Raw genomic sequence first — 13,625 nt, 5'->3', positions numbered from 1 at the left:
AGGCATTGGAAAATCACAGTGAACTCTTACCAGAACATGTGACCAACAGCTACGAGCCCATCCCCCCTCCCCACCCAACCATCTGATGTCTTTTCTAGAAGCAGGATCAAAATAAACAGATGCTACTACCTTCCCAACCATGAAGCAAATAGCTTGTAAGATATAATCCCAAAGGTGCCAATATTTTCCAGCCTTTAGTAAGGACATTAAACTGATTAACCTACAAACGGATTCCTGGGTTGACTTTTGGACTCACAAAATAACAAGGCATTTCCATAACATAATCTCTCCTGGCCAATTTTAAACCACTCAGCTGTCTTTAGAGATGTGCTAATCTGACTAAAACAGAAGTCAGAGCTCAACTGTTATCATGAGACCTAAAGTGCAAGTATCAAAATTAGCACGTGGAGACTGAAGCGTTGGTCCACGGGAACGTGCGTGGGTCCCCGTCAGCTCACCCTCTTGCTGATGAGCAGGGCGCAGGGTGTCTTGCAGCACTCCCCAGCCTTCCAGCCTCCCAGACTGGCCTGACTCTCAGACATGCCAAAGCCTCTGTGCTTCCCATCATGAAGAAGCCACAGAGCCCCAGCTGCCCGGTGGGACTGGAAGAACCCATGGACCCAGTCCCTTGATGCCTACACCAGTTGTTGCAAAATCTGTAAAGATTTCAGTAACTGGGAAAATTTAGAATATGGTGGGGGGTTTTTTCAGAATCAAAACAAAGATAAACTGTAAACTTTCGCAGTTATCTATATGCTCCAGAATGCTCTCTCTTCTCAGACTAAACACATGGAACACCTCCTATGAGGAAAGGCTGAGAGTTGGGGCTGTTCAGCCTGCAGAAAAGAAGGCTCTGGGGAGACCTTATAGCAGCCTTACAGTACTTAAAGGGGGACTACAAGAAAGCTGGAGAGACACTTTCTACAAGGGCATGTAGTGATAGGACAAGGGGTAATGGCTTTAAACTGAAAGAGGGTAGATTTAGACTAGATACAAGCAATAAATTCTTTACTCTGAGGGTGGTGAAACACTGGCACAGGTTGCCCAGAGAAGCTGTGTCTGCCCCCTCCCTGGAAGTGTTCAAGGCCAGGCTGGATGGGGCTTTGAGCAGCCTGGTCTAGTGGAAGGTGTCCCTGCCCATGGCCGGGGGGTTGGAACTAGATGATCTATAAGGTCCCGTCCAAAGCAAACCATTCTATGATTCTATGATAAAAGAAGATTTTTGTTGCTACCATTAACATTGAAAGGCCATTCCAGAAACTCTTTCCTCCAAGGGCTATCCATGACTTCTAAGAGTCAATCTAATTGTATTGATATTGAACTTCTGTCCTCTTTTGCGTGTCTTCATATTGTCCTGTAACTCTAAATTTCATTCTTGTCATTGATACTTTTGTCTGGAAGCATTTACAGAGGGCATCATTGTGAATCCAGTTCCTCCCTTTCCTTGGTATCGCTTGTTTCCTACTCATCCCATTTTACCATAGGCTCCGGTCCATTGCTATGGCAAATATCTCTTTCTCCTCTTGTGCTTAGTTAAGTCACTCCTCCTTCTTGAAAACCCACCTTCTCTTTCTGCTGGCACATTTTCTTTCAAGTGAAGTAATTCAGTTCTTCCTCCAGAAGCCAGTCTTTCGTGTTTTATTCATGACCATATTCCATGGGTCACCTTCTTCTTCAAAGATCTGTCCAGTCTTCATTTCAGTAATTTCCACAACATCCTGATATGTTGTCTACAACCTTATTCTTCTGTTCTCTTCTTCTGATTTAATCTAAAATCAATATTCACAGTTTTACCTGTGACACTCCTCTACATGCTTTGGCAGGCAAATATTCAAGCATGAGTAGTTTTTATTTAGTTCTTAAAACAGGTAACAGATCCTATAATTTCTACAACTTGTCGTCATTGTATCTACAGACCATCTCCCCTACTTCTTCAGAACCACTGCTTCATCATTTCCTCTTCTTTATTTTCACCATCACAGAAAAGAAGAAGAAAATCTCCTTGTGTACATTTCTCTACCTACAGGTCATGCAAGCAGGCTCCTTTGATTGCTGGTTTCTTGGCTCTTTTAAAACTTTGCTAAGATCAGCCTTGCACCTTCAGATTAAGTTCAGCAGTTTAACTGTTCACCATCGAATACCAAACACACCAATCACACATTCAGTTGTAAGGATAAGCAAAGAGCCCTCAAACTCTGATGATTACTAACTGAAAACCACAAGACTCTACAAACTGGAGCTAAGCAAACTACATGCACATGTCTATTCTTTCCTGCTCCCCCCGCTGTAAGGATATGCATCGTAGTCACCAAAAATAATTAAAATGCAATGTCTCCAAATGCCCACACCCTGCACTGCTCTCTATTCACTGTCCTAATGGTCAGTGCTTGCCAGTGGTACTGCTAGCTGTATAGACATATTCACTGCTTCTGTCTAGCTGAAGAAATACTGAAAGATAGGGGAAAAAATGTTTTGTTCCCCAGAGCAGACTGCGAAGGAGATGCTGTTACTCAAAGAAACAGTTAATAAATGTGAGGAATGAAGCTAAGGTAATTGCCCAAGAAACTGCTGGAGTCCCGTTCTGATTTAATTTCTACCAAAGTGAGAGAGATCAGAATTTGACCTTCTAGAAGGTGGGCATGTGATGCATGAAGCAACTTTCTCTTATGTCACAGAGCATTTCTTCCTCACAGAAGACGACACGTTCAACAGAAAAGACTGTCTCTGCACTTCCACCTGCTCATGGTTGCCAAATAGAGGCTTTTACTTGACCTACAACAGGAAGAGCTCTAAGAGCCAGTTGCTTTCAGCCAAAAGGGAAAAGCAGGGACTAAAAAATGGTGAACTATCTCAAATTAAAAGATACACTTCACTCTGCAAAAAATGTAGAAAGGCTTTATTTTCCAGGACCCAAGAATATCCTTCAGTATGGGTAGGAATCACGCTCATCAACTACCATAAGTACTGCACACCTTTCATAGAAGCAAGATGAAATGGAAACTGGAAAAGTCTGTCGTATGAAGGAATGTGTTTTCCCCTTGCCACTTCTACTTGATTGTATATCCATTTCCAAAATACTGGAAATGTGTATGCAGTCAACTAGAAATGGCAAGGGGAAAGTTACATATTCTGTCTTTGGAGCTAATTTTAATGAAATGAGCATCCTTGAAACCCAAACTCCTCTCTTTATCACATTTTAAAATGAAACTCAATTTATTTTTTTTTCTTTTGATGATTAAAGCTTAACAAAGGTATGCTATAGCTTTAAATATAATTTGTGAACATAATACAACCACCTGTAGCTACTGGCACAGAAAACTGCAGCATCAGATCTGAATTTGGTCTATGGTTTGACTGCACTTCTTTGCCAACATTGTGAAAGATGTTTGTGACATTTGAAAGATAACTGATTCAAATGATTAGTGATTAGAATAACCTCTACTCCAATAAATTCTTTGCAAATATATACTACCCAAGTGACATTCAAAACCAGGAACAGAACCAATTTCTTCTTTGTTCTTCTTTGAATCAAGTCTTATGAAAGCAATAAAAGGAAAAAAAAATAAAATGCTATTACTTAGAATTATTCCTTCTTTATTGTCTAAAAATTCTGTATGTCTTCACAACTACGATGAGCTGTGTTACTTTCAGAAAAATCCAGAATCACTCCAATTGCACTGAGTGAAAGTTTGAAGGCTATCTGAATTTTGAAAGAAACAATACACACTGAGAAACTATGCTGCAATTACTGATACTTCAGTAGGTTTAGCACTGAAGGTCAACAAAAGAGTACTTACCTTTTGTTTTGGAAAAAGTTTGGAATAGGAGTCAGTCTGTTGCTACGTGACTGGTTTGCAGGCAGCAATTCCACCCACTTCTTCAGGAAACAACGTGTTCTTCTGCTTCTGCAAATGCTGTTTATATTGAGTAAATCCAAGTATGTTCAACTCAGACAATACAGTGTGAACCAGTAATGAAAAAATGCATTTGCAAAAAGCAGAACATAATACAGTGACCTCTCTCAACTCCTGTCTGGAGAATGAGATGCATCATATACATGACAAATTGCTGGCATTACATTTTCTGGCTGTTGACTCAAGAGAATGCCAACTTTTATGAACCGTACTTGATCCATTCAATTTATTTTGTGAATAAATGTGTACAGCTTCCTCCATTTCTTAACGTGTTTGAAGGGCTTAGACATACCACAAGCGACAAGTGTCAAGTGGACATACTATGAAAGGGTGAAGTTTTCACCGAATACGGATCAACATCCCTCAATAACAAACCAAGGATGCAAGGATGCATCCATAAAATGTTTTTTCTTGCAAGTTTTTTACACTACTTTTACTTGCTCTTTTTTATGAAAAGTGTCTCTTACTCTGTCCATTTAGCATCTGTTACGATTCACTTGAGGAAGTTCAGAAAAATGACGGGTGGTTAAAAAGTTCAGTACAATAGGATGAAACCCATTCAAGCTAAATTTAAACATTCCTATTCAGATCAAACTTCACTGCCCTGTTTTCACCAGCCCTGAACTGAATCACCTGAACTGAATCAAACTCCTATTTGATTATTTATTCAGATAATAAATAACTTACTCAGAAAGACAGAGCCCAAAATCCACATTCATATCTGTTGAATTTTAAAGAACTTAAAGGAAATTATTTTGTCTTTTAATGTAATTAGCATCCAGTAAAATAAATTACTAGATGTCAGCTTTCACTAGCTATTAAGCTTTCCACTTATGAGGGTCTTTGGTCTGAATAAATGCAGAAAGAAGACACTTAGAACTGCTTATTGTAAATAAGGGGAAAAAAGTCAGAAAACATGCATATTAAAGAGTTAGTGTGCTCATTTGTTAAGAACCAAATATTTATGACAACACATTTTATCTTTTAAAAAACAAACACGTCGTGCAAGCACAGTTTCCCTGGGGAAAAAGAGAGACAAGAATGCCAGAGAGATGGAAAAAAGATTAGGAAGAAATCTGGGACCAGACTTTTGGGTAATCAAAGACATAAGTAGCAAAAGGCTGGGCAGCTGAAAGGAGGTTTTTCATGTGGGATGATACAACCACATCTTTACCGGTGGGGCTGTGAGGACTGCATCTCCTGGCAGCACCATCTGGTGCTGACACATTCGCTAGGCTACGTGATGAAGCGGTGCTACTGGGCAGCCTTCTGATCCAAATCAAGGCTTCGTGTGCTCCCGAGAACAACTGACCAAACTCAACTACAGAATTATATGCAACCCACAGACACACATTAAAGAACATCATTCAAGTTGTAAAGTCAATCACTCAAAAATTATGTAAGAGGAGAATTTAATTTGCACCTGGAAATGCAATTCACGCCTTACCATGCGTGGTATAACTAAATCTTCCATTACACAATTACATACACTTTCTCTATAGATACCAGGCTGTAGTCGAAGAAGCCATATTCTGTAGCTCCCCATTTCATTGCCTTTACAAGTTGAAAGGTCTAGTATCAATAAGCTACAGAGATGTAAGAAGGAAAAGGAGTTTAAAAGATGTTCACTTCTCTGTCCTGAAGAGTTAGGCTCTAATTCTGCCCCTGCCAAAGAGTCCTACCTACATGGGAGCTCTTCTGCGTAAACTGCAGGTCCCTTATTTTCTCTGTAGGTGATCTGAAAGTAACATATAACTGACCAATAATCTGAAAGGATCACATGCCAGGAAACAGGCACTAACAATCAGTAGACACATTGGGTCTCAGTTGCATCTGTGTTTAAGTACCTCCTTCATGAAATGCGGAAAAAATGATACCTTGCTGCCTTACACTGTTGTCTAAAAACAAAAATGTCCACTAATTGTGAAAACTCTGAATGACAGTCACTAGGGACAAAACTAAACACGGTCCCCCGCAACATCCTTCTCTCTAAATTCGGGAGATACAGATTAGATGAGTGGACTGTTCGGTGGCTAAGGAATTGGTTGGAAGGTCGCAGCCAGAGGGTAGTGGTCAATGGCTTGATGTCCAAATGGAGATCGGTGACAAGTGGTGTCCCTCAGTACTGGGACCAGTGCTGTTTAATATTTTCATCAATGACATAGACAGCAAGATCAAGTGCACCCTCAGCAAGTTTGCAAATGACACCAAGCTGAGTGGTCCAGTTGACACACTGGAAGGACAGGATGCCATCCAAAGAGACCTGGACAAGCTGGAGAGGTGGGCCCATGTGAACCTCATGAAGTTCAACCAGGCCAAGTACAAGCTCTTGCAGTTGGGTCAGGGCAACCCCCGCCATCAGTACAGGCTGAGGGATGAAGAGATTGAGAGCAGCCCTGAGGAGAAGGACTTGGGGATACTGATGGATGAAAAGTTGGACATGAGCCAACAATGTGCACTTGCAGCCCAGAAAGCCAACCATATCCTGGGCTGCATCAAGAGAAGCAGCATGGCCAGCAGGTCAAGGGAGGTGATTCTAGCCCTCTACTCCATTCTGGTGAGACCCCACCTGGAGTCCTGTGTCCAGCTCTGGAGCCCTCAGCACAAGAAGGACATGGAGCTGTTGGAGCAGGTCCAGAGGAGGTCCACGAAGATGATCCGAGGGCTGGAGTATCTCTCCTATGAGGAAAGGCTGAGAGAGTTGGGGCTGTTCAGCCTGGAGAAGAGAAGGCTGCGGGGAGACCTTATAGCAGCCTTTCAGTACTTAACAGGGGCCTTAATAGGCTTAATAGGAAAGAGGGGAACAATCTTTTTATCAGGGCCTGATGTGACAGGACAAGGAGCAATGGCTTTAAACTAAAGGAGGGCATATTTAGACTGGATACAATGAAGACATTTTTTACAATGACGGTGGTGACACACTGGAACGGGTTGCCCAGAGAGACAGCGGAGGCCCCATCCCTGGAAACATTCAAGGCCAGATTGGATGGGGCTCTGAGCAACCTGGTCTAGTTGAAGATGTCCCTGCTTGCTGCAGGGGGGTTGGGCTAGATGACCTCTAAAGGTCCCTGCCAACCCAAAGCATTCTGTGATTCTATGATAATCCTGAGGTTGTGTCACTAAAGCAAGTACTGGCAGACTTTCCTTGTTTAATTATACTTTTTGCACGGCGTAGACAAGTCTGTGCCTCAGTTTCTCATTTGTTAAATAGAAAAGCACCTCCCTCCTCCACAAGGCTTTTATGAGAACAAGTGCATGCTTGAGATTATGAGGGACTCAGATGCGATGGTGATGTAGGATATAAACACTCAAGACAGACAGCACTGTGTAAAAGCCAGGGACAAAAGCAGTGTTCGTCTTTATTCGTTTGTTCTCAGAGCCCTGCATGAATTCAGATCTGAAGCGACAAATTCATAAAAGGGCGGAGGGGAGAACCGCATAGAATATGAACTGACTCATTAACTGCCTGTTTTGCACAGCAAAGGAGGGGCTTTAGGAAAAAAATAATATGACAGACAACATTAAAACTCCACCTCAGCAAGCCTACAACCCTTGGTGTTGAAGGATTCCAAGGCCTGACAACCTCAGTGCTCAAATTTGCACCTTTAATGATTTCTTTCCCATGTTATCTGTAGGAAGACAGAGAAACGGAGCTTCTGCTCCCTACATTCTGCACTCCAGAAACCAAGGCAGCAGCCCACAGCGCCGCTGCCTTCAGAGTAACTATGTGCAGCACAACAAATAACTCACCACCAACTCCTCAGTGACTGCGTGAAAAGTGTAACGATCATTGATAGGTGATGACGCCTTGCTGCAAAATTTGGGGCTAATCCTGCAAGTGCTAAAGTTTAGGAATAACTTCACTCATGAACAGACTCACTTAGCTCAGCGAAATGTACAATCACAGTGCAAAGCACGGTTAAGTACACCCCAAGGTACCAAATTAAGAGTTCAAAGGTTTTAGGACTAGGAATTTAATCTGAAATTTTACCCACATTTTCCCCACCTATATTTTCTCTTGACTGATTTGAAGCACTAAATGATGAAAAAGTAATGCAGGAAAGTGGCAAAAAGTTACATAAGGCACGTGTCGGATGTTTTCTCGGTGTTCACATCTCATATATGATACTCACCAGGATATAACTCCTGCCAGTAAGTGTACACTGAGCAGATGGGCATTATCAGAGCTTGAGAACGTGTGTTAAGGTACAATAGATCATGCCTTAACAGCCGCACCGTTTCCATCAGGCTGAATCCTTTCCCCTGTCACTGAAATGACTTGTACGCACTTTTGCTGAATTCTCCCCAAGAAGCCACAATGTTTGCTCCCAGCGAACATTACAATTACACCATATACAGATACACTGCATAAAAATTAAGTATAGCAAAGCACTTATGCTGCTTACTAGACTAGTTGGGGAGCAGAGGGTCCTTTATCCCAAAAAAGAGTTCACACTCAAAAAAACCCCATAGTCTTGTCAAGAAATTATCTCAGTACGACATTTTGGCCACCTCTACCATCTCCGTTAACTTAGTAAGACTTTTTTATCAAACACACGAACTCTCTTTACAGCCATATTGAGCGCTTCCACAGTGCCCTTAGCAAGCCAGTGCGTGACCGGCACAGCCGAACGCGCCCACTCACCCACCCACCCCGCATCCGCAAGCGCTGCGGGGCAGGCCTGAACGCTTCTGCAGGATACGGAAAACGCTTTAACTCGGCGCACTTCCCTTCGATCCAAGCGAACCCAAAGCTCCTGCCACCCACCAACGAGCCTCGCCAGCTCACACCCACAGACCGGCTGCCCACGCTCCCGTCGGGCACGCCGATTCTGTTTCCATGCCGGTGGCAGCAGGTCCGCCAGCGCGGCGGGCTGAGGGCTGCCTCCGCGCCCTTCGCTGTGGAGCCGAGGAGGCGCCGCGGCCCCTGCCCGCCGCCCGCCATTTACCTGGAGCAGGTGGTGGGCCGCCCGGTAGGCGAGGCGCGGGCCGCCCCGCACGCCGGGCGGCAGCCGCCCCGTGCCGTAGCCGTGCCAGGCCACCACGTAGGGGTTGTCCATGGTCAGCCAGTAGCGCACCTGCCCGCCGAAGTGCCGGAAGCAGAGCTCGGCGTAGTCGCGGAAGAGCCCGGGCAGGACGGGGCTGGCCCAGCCGCCGAAGGCGTCCTGCAGGCCCTGCGGCAGGTCCCAGTGGTAGAGGGTGACGACGGGCTGGACGCCCAGCTCCTGCAGGCGGCCCAGCAGCCGGCGGTAGTGGGCCACCCCGGCGGGGTTGAGGGGCGCCGTGCCGTTGGGCAGCAGCCGGGCCCAGGCCAGCGAGAAGCGGTAGTGGGAGACCCCCAGGCGCCGCAGCCCCTCGGCGTCGCGGAAGAGGTGGTTGTAGCTGTCGCTGGCCACGTCGCCGCCCGCCGGCCCCGGGGCGGGCCCCGTCGGGGCGGCGGGGCGGTGGGCGAAGGTGTCCCAGATGGAGGCGCCTTTGCCGCCCTGCCGCCAGCCGCCCTCCGTCTGGTAGGCCGCGCTGCCCGCCCCCCACAGGAAGCCGTCGGGGAAGGTGTCGTGGAGGAAGAGCTGGTCCTGCGGGTAGGGCAGCCGGGAGAAGCGGGACCAGGTGCCCGCGCCCTGCCCCGGCGCCCCGAGCAGCGGCCGCGTCAGCAGCAGCAGCAGCAGCGGCGGTGGCAGCGGCGCGGCAGGGGCCATGCTCCCGGCGGGGCTCCGCGACGCCGGCTCCCTCCTCCCAGCCCCCCGCCGCCCCCTTTTATCTCACCTCGCCCGTTTCCCCCCCCCCGCCCCGGTGGGCACGGCTATTAATAATTACCTCGGAGCTGCCCTCGGCATCCTTCCCGCCCGGCTTCCTCGGGGAGAGCTGCCTCCGGGGGCGGGATCGGGGGGTTGAGACGGGGCGGGGGCTCCTCGGGGGAGAGGAGGACCCCGTCCCCTCCTTCAGCGGCCCCTCTGTGGCCCCCGGCCCCTTAGGACCCGTCGGAGAGGGGACCTTTGCGGCTGCCCCGCACCCTTTCCCCGAAACGAAGGAGCCTCGACGGGTAGATCCACATACACACACCCTCCATCCCACTCCCCCCACCCTGTAGCCCCCTCGCCGCCCCCAGCCCCGCTTCGCTGCCGTCGGGGAGCCCGGGGCCGGCTGGAAGCGGCACCTGCCCCGGCCCGAGGGGAGGGGGCGATCCGCGGCGGGGAGGGTGGGGCGAGGCGAAGAAATAAAAATGATTTTTCCTTCACCCGGTATTTCCTTCGTGCTGCCTTGGCAAGAGACATCATAGCTCATATAGCAGTAATTAAAGAGAAACTCGTCGTCCAACGACATACACTCGCCCCAGTAATTCATGGGCTGTCGCCTCCCAGTAATAACACTTCTCTGGAGTAGGAGGTTGGTGCATTTGGTTGTTCACCGCATGCAAAACAAGTTCCGATTAGCAATGCCTCCCGGATCTTCACGCGGAGGAAACAGATTGAGCTGCGTTTGATTAGTGAGTTACTCTGATTAAATGATCGTGTGGGTGTGATGCATGGAGCTCTCTGCAAAGCCAGGTCTTGGGCTGCTCTTCTCGGCTCAAAAACAGTTTGGCCAGGGCTGCAAAGTGAGAACAGGCACAACACGCTGCGAAAAACAGGTCTTCGATTGCGTGGACGCTAACACGAGAGAATAAAACACACACAGAGGCACACATACTAGGCAGGATGTTAAGGACAGGGAGATGTTCTCAGGAGATAAAGTTGTTGTTTAACTACAGAATGAAGGCATTTAGATGATTTCATTTTATTTTTAGAAAATAAACACCTTCAGGGGAAAATTAACGGGTAATAGCTACTCATGAGTCCATGGATTTAAGTGCCAGTTGTGATCCGCTGAAGATTTCCTCTGGGGCACAGGACAGGCTCTCGCACCTCGTGGGTGCAGGGACTGCGCTTGCTTTGCCTGTTTCTAGAGCTTGCAACTTCCACCTTTTCTGCACTGATTCAGTTCAGTTTCAGCAGTTGTTTTGTGCTATTTTTAAAGAAGAGACCAAAGATGTAGCGGGCAGGATTGTAGTTAGTCTTCCACTGGTGGTAATTAATGAATTCCCTGGCTAGAGGGATGAAGCTGTGAACAGCCCAGGGGACCACTGACACCCCTTCCCTAAGCGAGGAAGTTTGTGGGGTGGGAGCAGGGGGGTGGCAGGCCCAGAGCCAGAGCTGGTCATCAGCTGCCAGGAGTGAGTTTGCTACACAGTCTGACAAGCTGCTGAAATTTTGATTACAGTCTATGTAAATGACAAGTTGAACTCCAGCAACAGAGCTGCAGCGACAGAAAAAGGTGTTAGCAGCACCCGGGAGTTACTTGCAGAAGCTGGAGTTAGTTGTTAAGCACACAGCAGCGTTACTGCAGTTGTCCCTGGGCCAGCAGTGAAGAACCAGGCTCCCATTCAGCTACTGACCTGATTTCAGTGGAAGTGTAATGCCTTCACCGGAGCTTGCTGCCAAAGTATTTTGAAAATCGGAATGTAGAGACATGCCTCAGAAATACCTCAGCCTGACACAGGGTATTAGTGACGCTAAGTCCATTGCTGACATATAAGGAAAAAAAACTTCATCGGGTATCTGGGGACACAAGAGATTTTAAAATATACCTTGATACATTCTCTTTTCATTTGCTAATTTTTAAATAAAACCTATATCAATCCTCTTCATACTTGGGCAGCACCAGTAAGTAGGTACTTAACTGAAGCTCCTTCATTCAGAGCTCATTTCTTCCAGAGCCTCTTAACAGCTAAAGCAAAGAAATAGCCTCATGGTGTTAGTGTAAGTCAGCCTAGCTAAGATCTTTGTCAACTTCTGGAGGTGGCTGCCTTCTCCAAAAACTGTCCAGGTAGCCTACAATGACTGTGCTCCCAAAGCAAGCAGCCCACATTTGAGGGATGAAATCTGGCCACAAGTTGCTGGCACAAAGCTGTTACTTCACCTGTATGCCTGTCAGATTAAAACTTTTTTGTATTTAGCGTAAATGACAGAAAACGTGTACTGTGGTCTCCAGTTCCTTTTTTTTTTTTCTTACAGAGAAAGCTTGTTTTCATGTTTTAGGAAAACACAATCACCCACTGCTCAGAGCCAATATATTTTTTTCCTAACAGACAGTCTAACAGAGTCTGTGCAGTATTAACCATGGAGAGAGGTCAGCCAAACACTTGCAGGCAGCCAGGTCTCCCTCACTGCTCCTTGAGTTCAAAGCATGGCTCCATCGTGCCTGTGTTGCTGAGCAAGCACACTTCCAGCTCTGCCCCAGGTTGGCAGATCAGGATTTACCTTTCAGCCTTCTTTGTTTCAGTGACTGCTAAACGTTCAAATTGTGATAGTATGTATAATGGCTACTGTAAGTGTCAGTGTCATTTTTGTTCGTGCTGTGCTCAGATTTTCTTCGCTAGCTGTGTAGTCAGTGAATGCAATCAGACAAGACGGTGTTCTGACTGAGCATTTCTGTTTCTACCCCAAAGAGGCTGAATCTTCTGGGATACCTGATTTTAGGTAGAGTAACTCTATTACTGCTTGAAATTCACTTAACAGTGAATTCCCTGAGGGCACATCACACGTTGGCTTCAATGCAGCGAACTCCTTACTCATTTTAAAATCTCCACAGAAGAGCTAGCAGCCTGACACTGGTAGCATCTGTGCTCCTCACCGTGGCAGAACCAGCAGTCTCAAACAGCCATCTTCTGTTTTAATGCCCCTTCTCTGTTCAAAAGCATATTTCCAAAGGCACACAAACGTATACAATCAGTAAAAAATAGCCTTGTTTAATAGATTTACACTGCCAGCATTTCATCTCAAGACACAAAAGTACTTGCTACCAGTTGGGGACACTGCTTAAAAAGATCACCACCTGAATTAGACTTCAGCGTTTTCTCTATTGCTTCCATCACTGTGTAACAGTACTACTTCTTTATTCTGTCTGTTAAATGCAAACTGCCAGGCTGTCAAATTTTACTTCCACTTGCTGATGAATAGCTGTTCCCAGTGGAAAGCTATGCAGCAGCCTTCTAGATTTACCTTCTTCATCACTGCCGGAACATCACAGCCTACCAAGGCAAATAAGTGCTTCCTCGGTTCTCTCAGAGCAGCAGTTGCAAGTCCAATTTTCTTGAAAAAATTCAGCCTTCCATATCTATTCTTTCTTTCTGTCTTGATCACACTGGTTGTATGCATTCACTGTACGTTCAGAATGACTTTATAGACAACTGGTAACTGACTGTATTGAAATTAGAAAAACAGTGTTCTAAGGTCCAAAATATCCCTGCTGATGTCATGAATTAGCGTAGTGCTGAAGAATGCTTGAAAAGATGTCAGATCCTTCTCTATTCTAGCCGTAAGTACAAAATCATTCTTTGTCTCCACTTTTTTTGTAGTTGGAAAGGGTAGTAGAGAATGTGAAATGCCTTTTTTTGAATCCTGAGGACTCTAGCCATCTCCTGTCTCAAGTGTGACAAATTCTTTTTAGCCCATAAAGGATTCTGAACTGTTCTCCTTTATTCTGTGGTATTTTATTCTTTATTCTGTGAGGTGGGAAATTAGAAACCTAAACTCCAGTTGTTTTATCATTACCCTTGTAACCATGTCTCCAAGAAGTGAGCAAATCCTGAACATCTGCTTGTAAGAAAAGTGGAATTCTAAATCCTTTGGCCCCTCTTTCTTTTGGAGGGTGACAGAGAGTAACTTCAAGGCA

The 13,625-nt window shown here is 46.1% G+C and overlaps 1 protein-coding gene across 1 annotated transcript in view; it reads right to left on the bottom strand.

The window, feature by feature from the left end:
- KL (klotho) overlaps positions 1-9,625 on the bottom strand; it is a 56,362-nt gene extending 46,737 nt beyond the window's left edge. Inside the window, exon 1 of the mRNA XM_075420289.1 lies at positions 8,864-9,625. Coding sequence (XP_075276404.1) covers positions 8,864-9,610 — 747 coding nt within the window. The 5' untranslated portion in view covers positions 9,611-9,625. The remainder of the gene's footprint in view (positions 1-8,863) is intronic.
- Positions 9,626-13,625: the final 4,000 nt, after the last annotated feature.

This window comes from Opisthocomus hoazin, chromosome 1 (assembly GCF_030867145.1).
Source record: "Opisthocomus hoazin isolate bOpiHoa1 chromosome 1, bOpiHoa1.hap1, whole genome shotgun sequence".
NCBI lineage: Eukaryota > Metazoa > Chordata > Aves > Opisthocomiformes > Opisthocomidae > Opisthocomus > Opisthocomus hoazin.
This window is presented reverse-complemented; position numbering and strand designations above follow the sequence as displayed.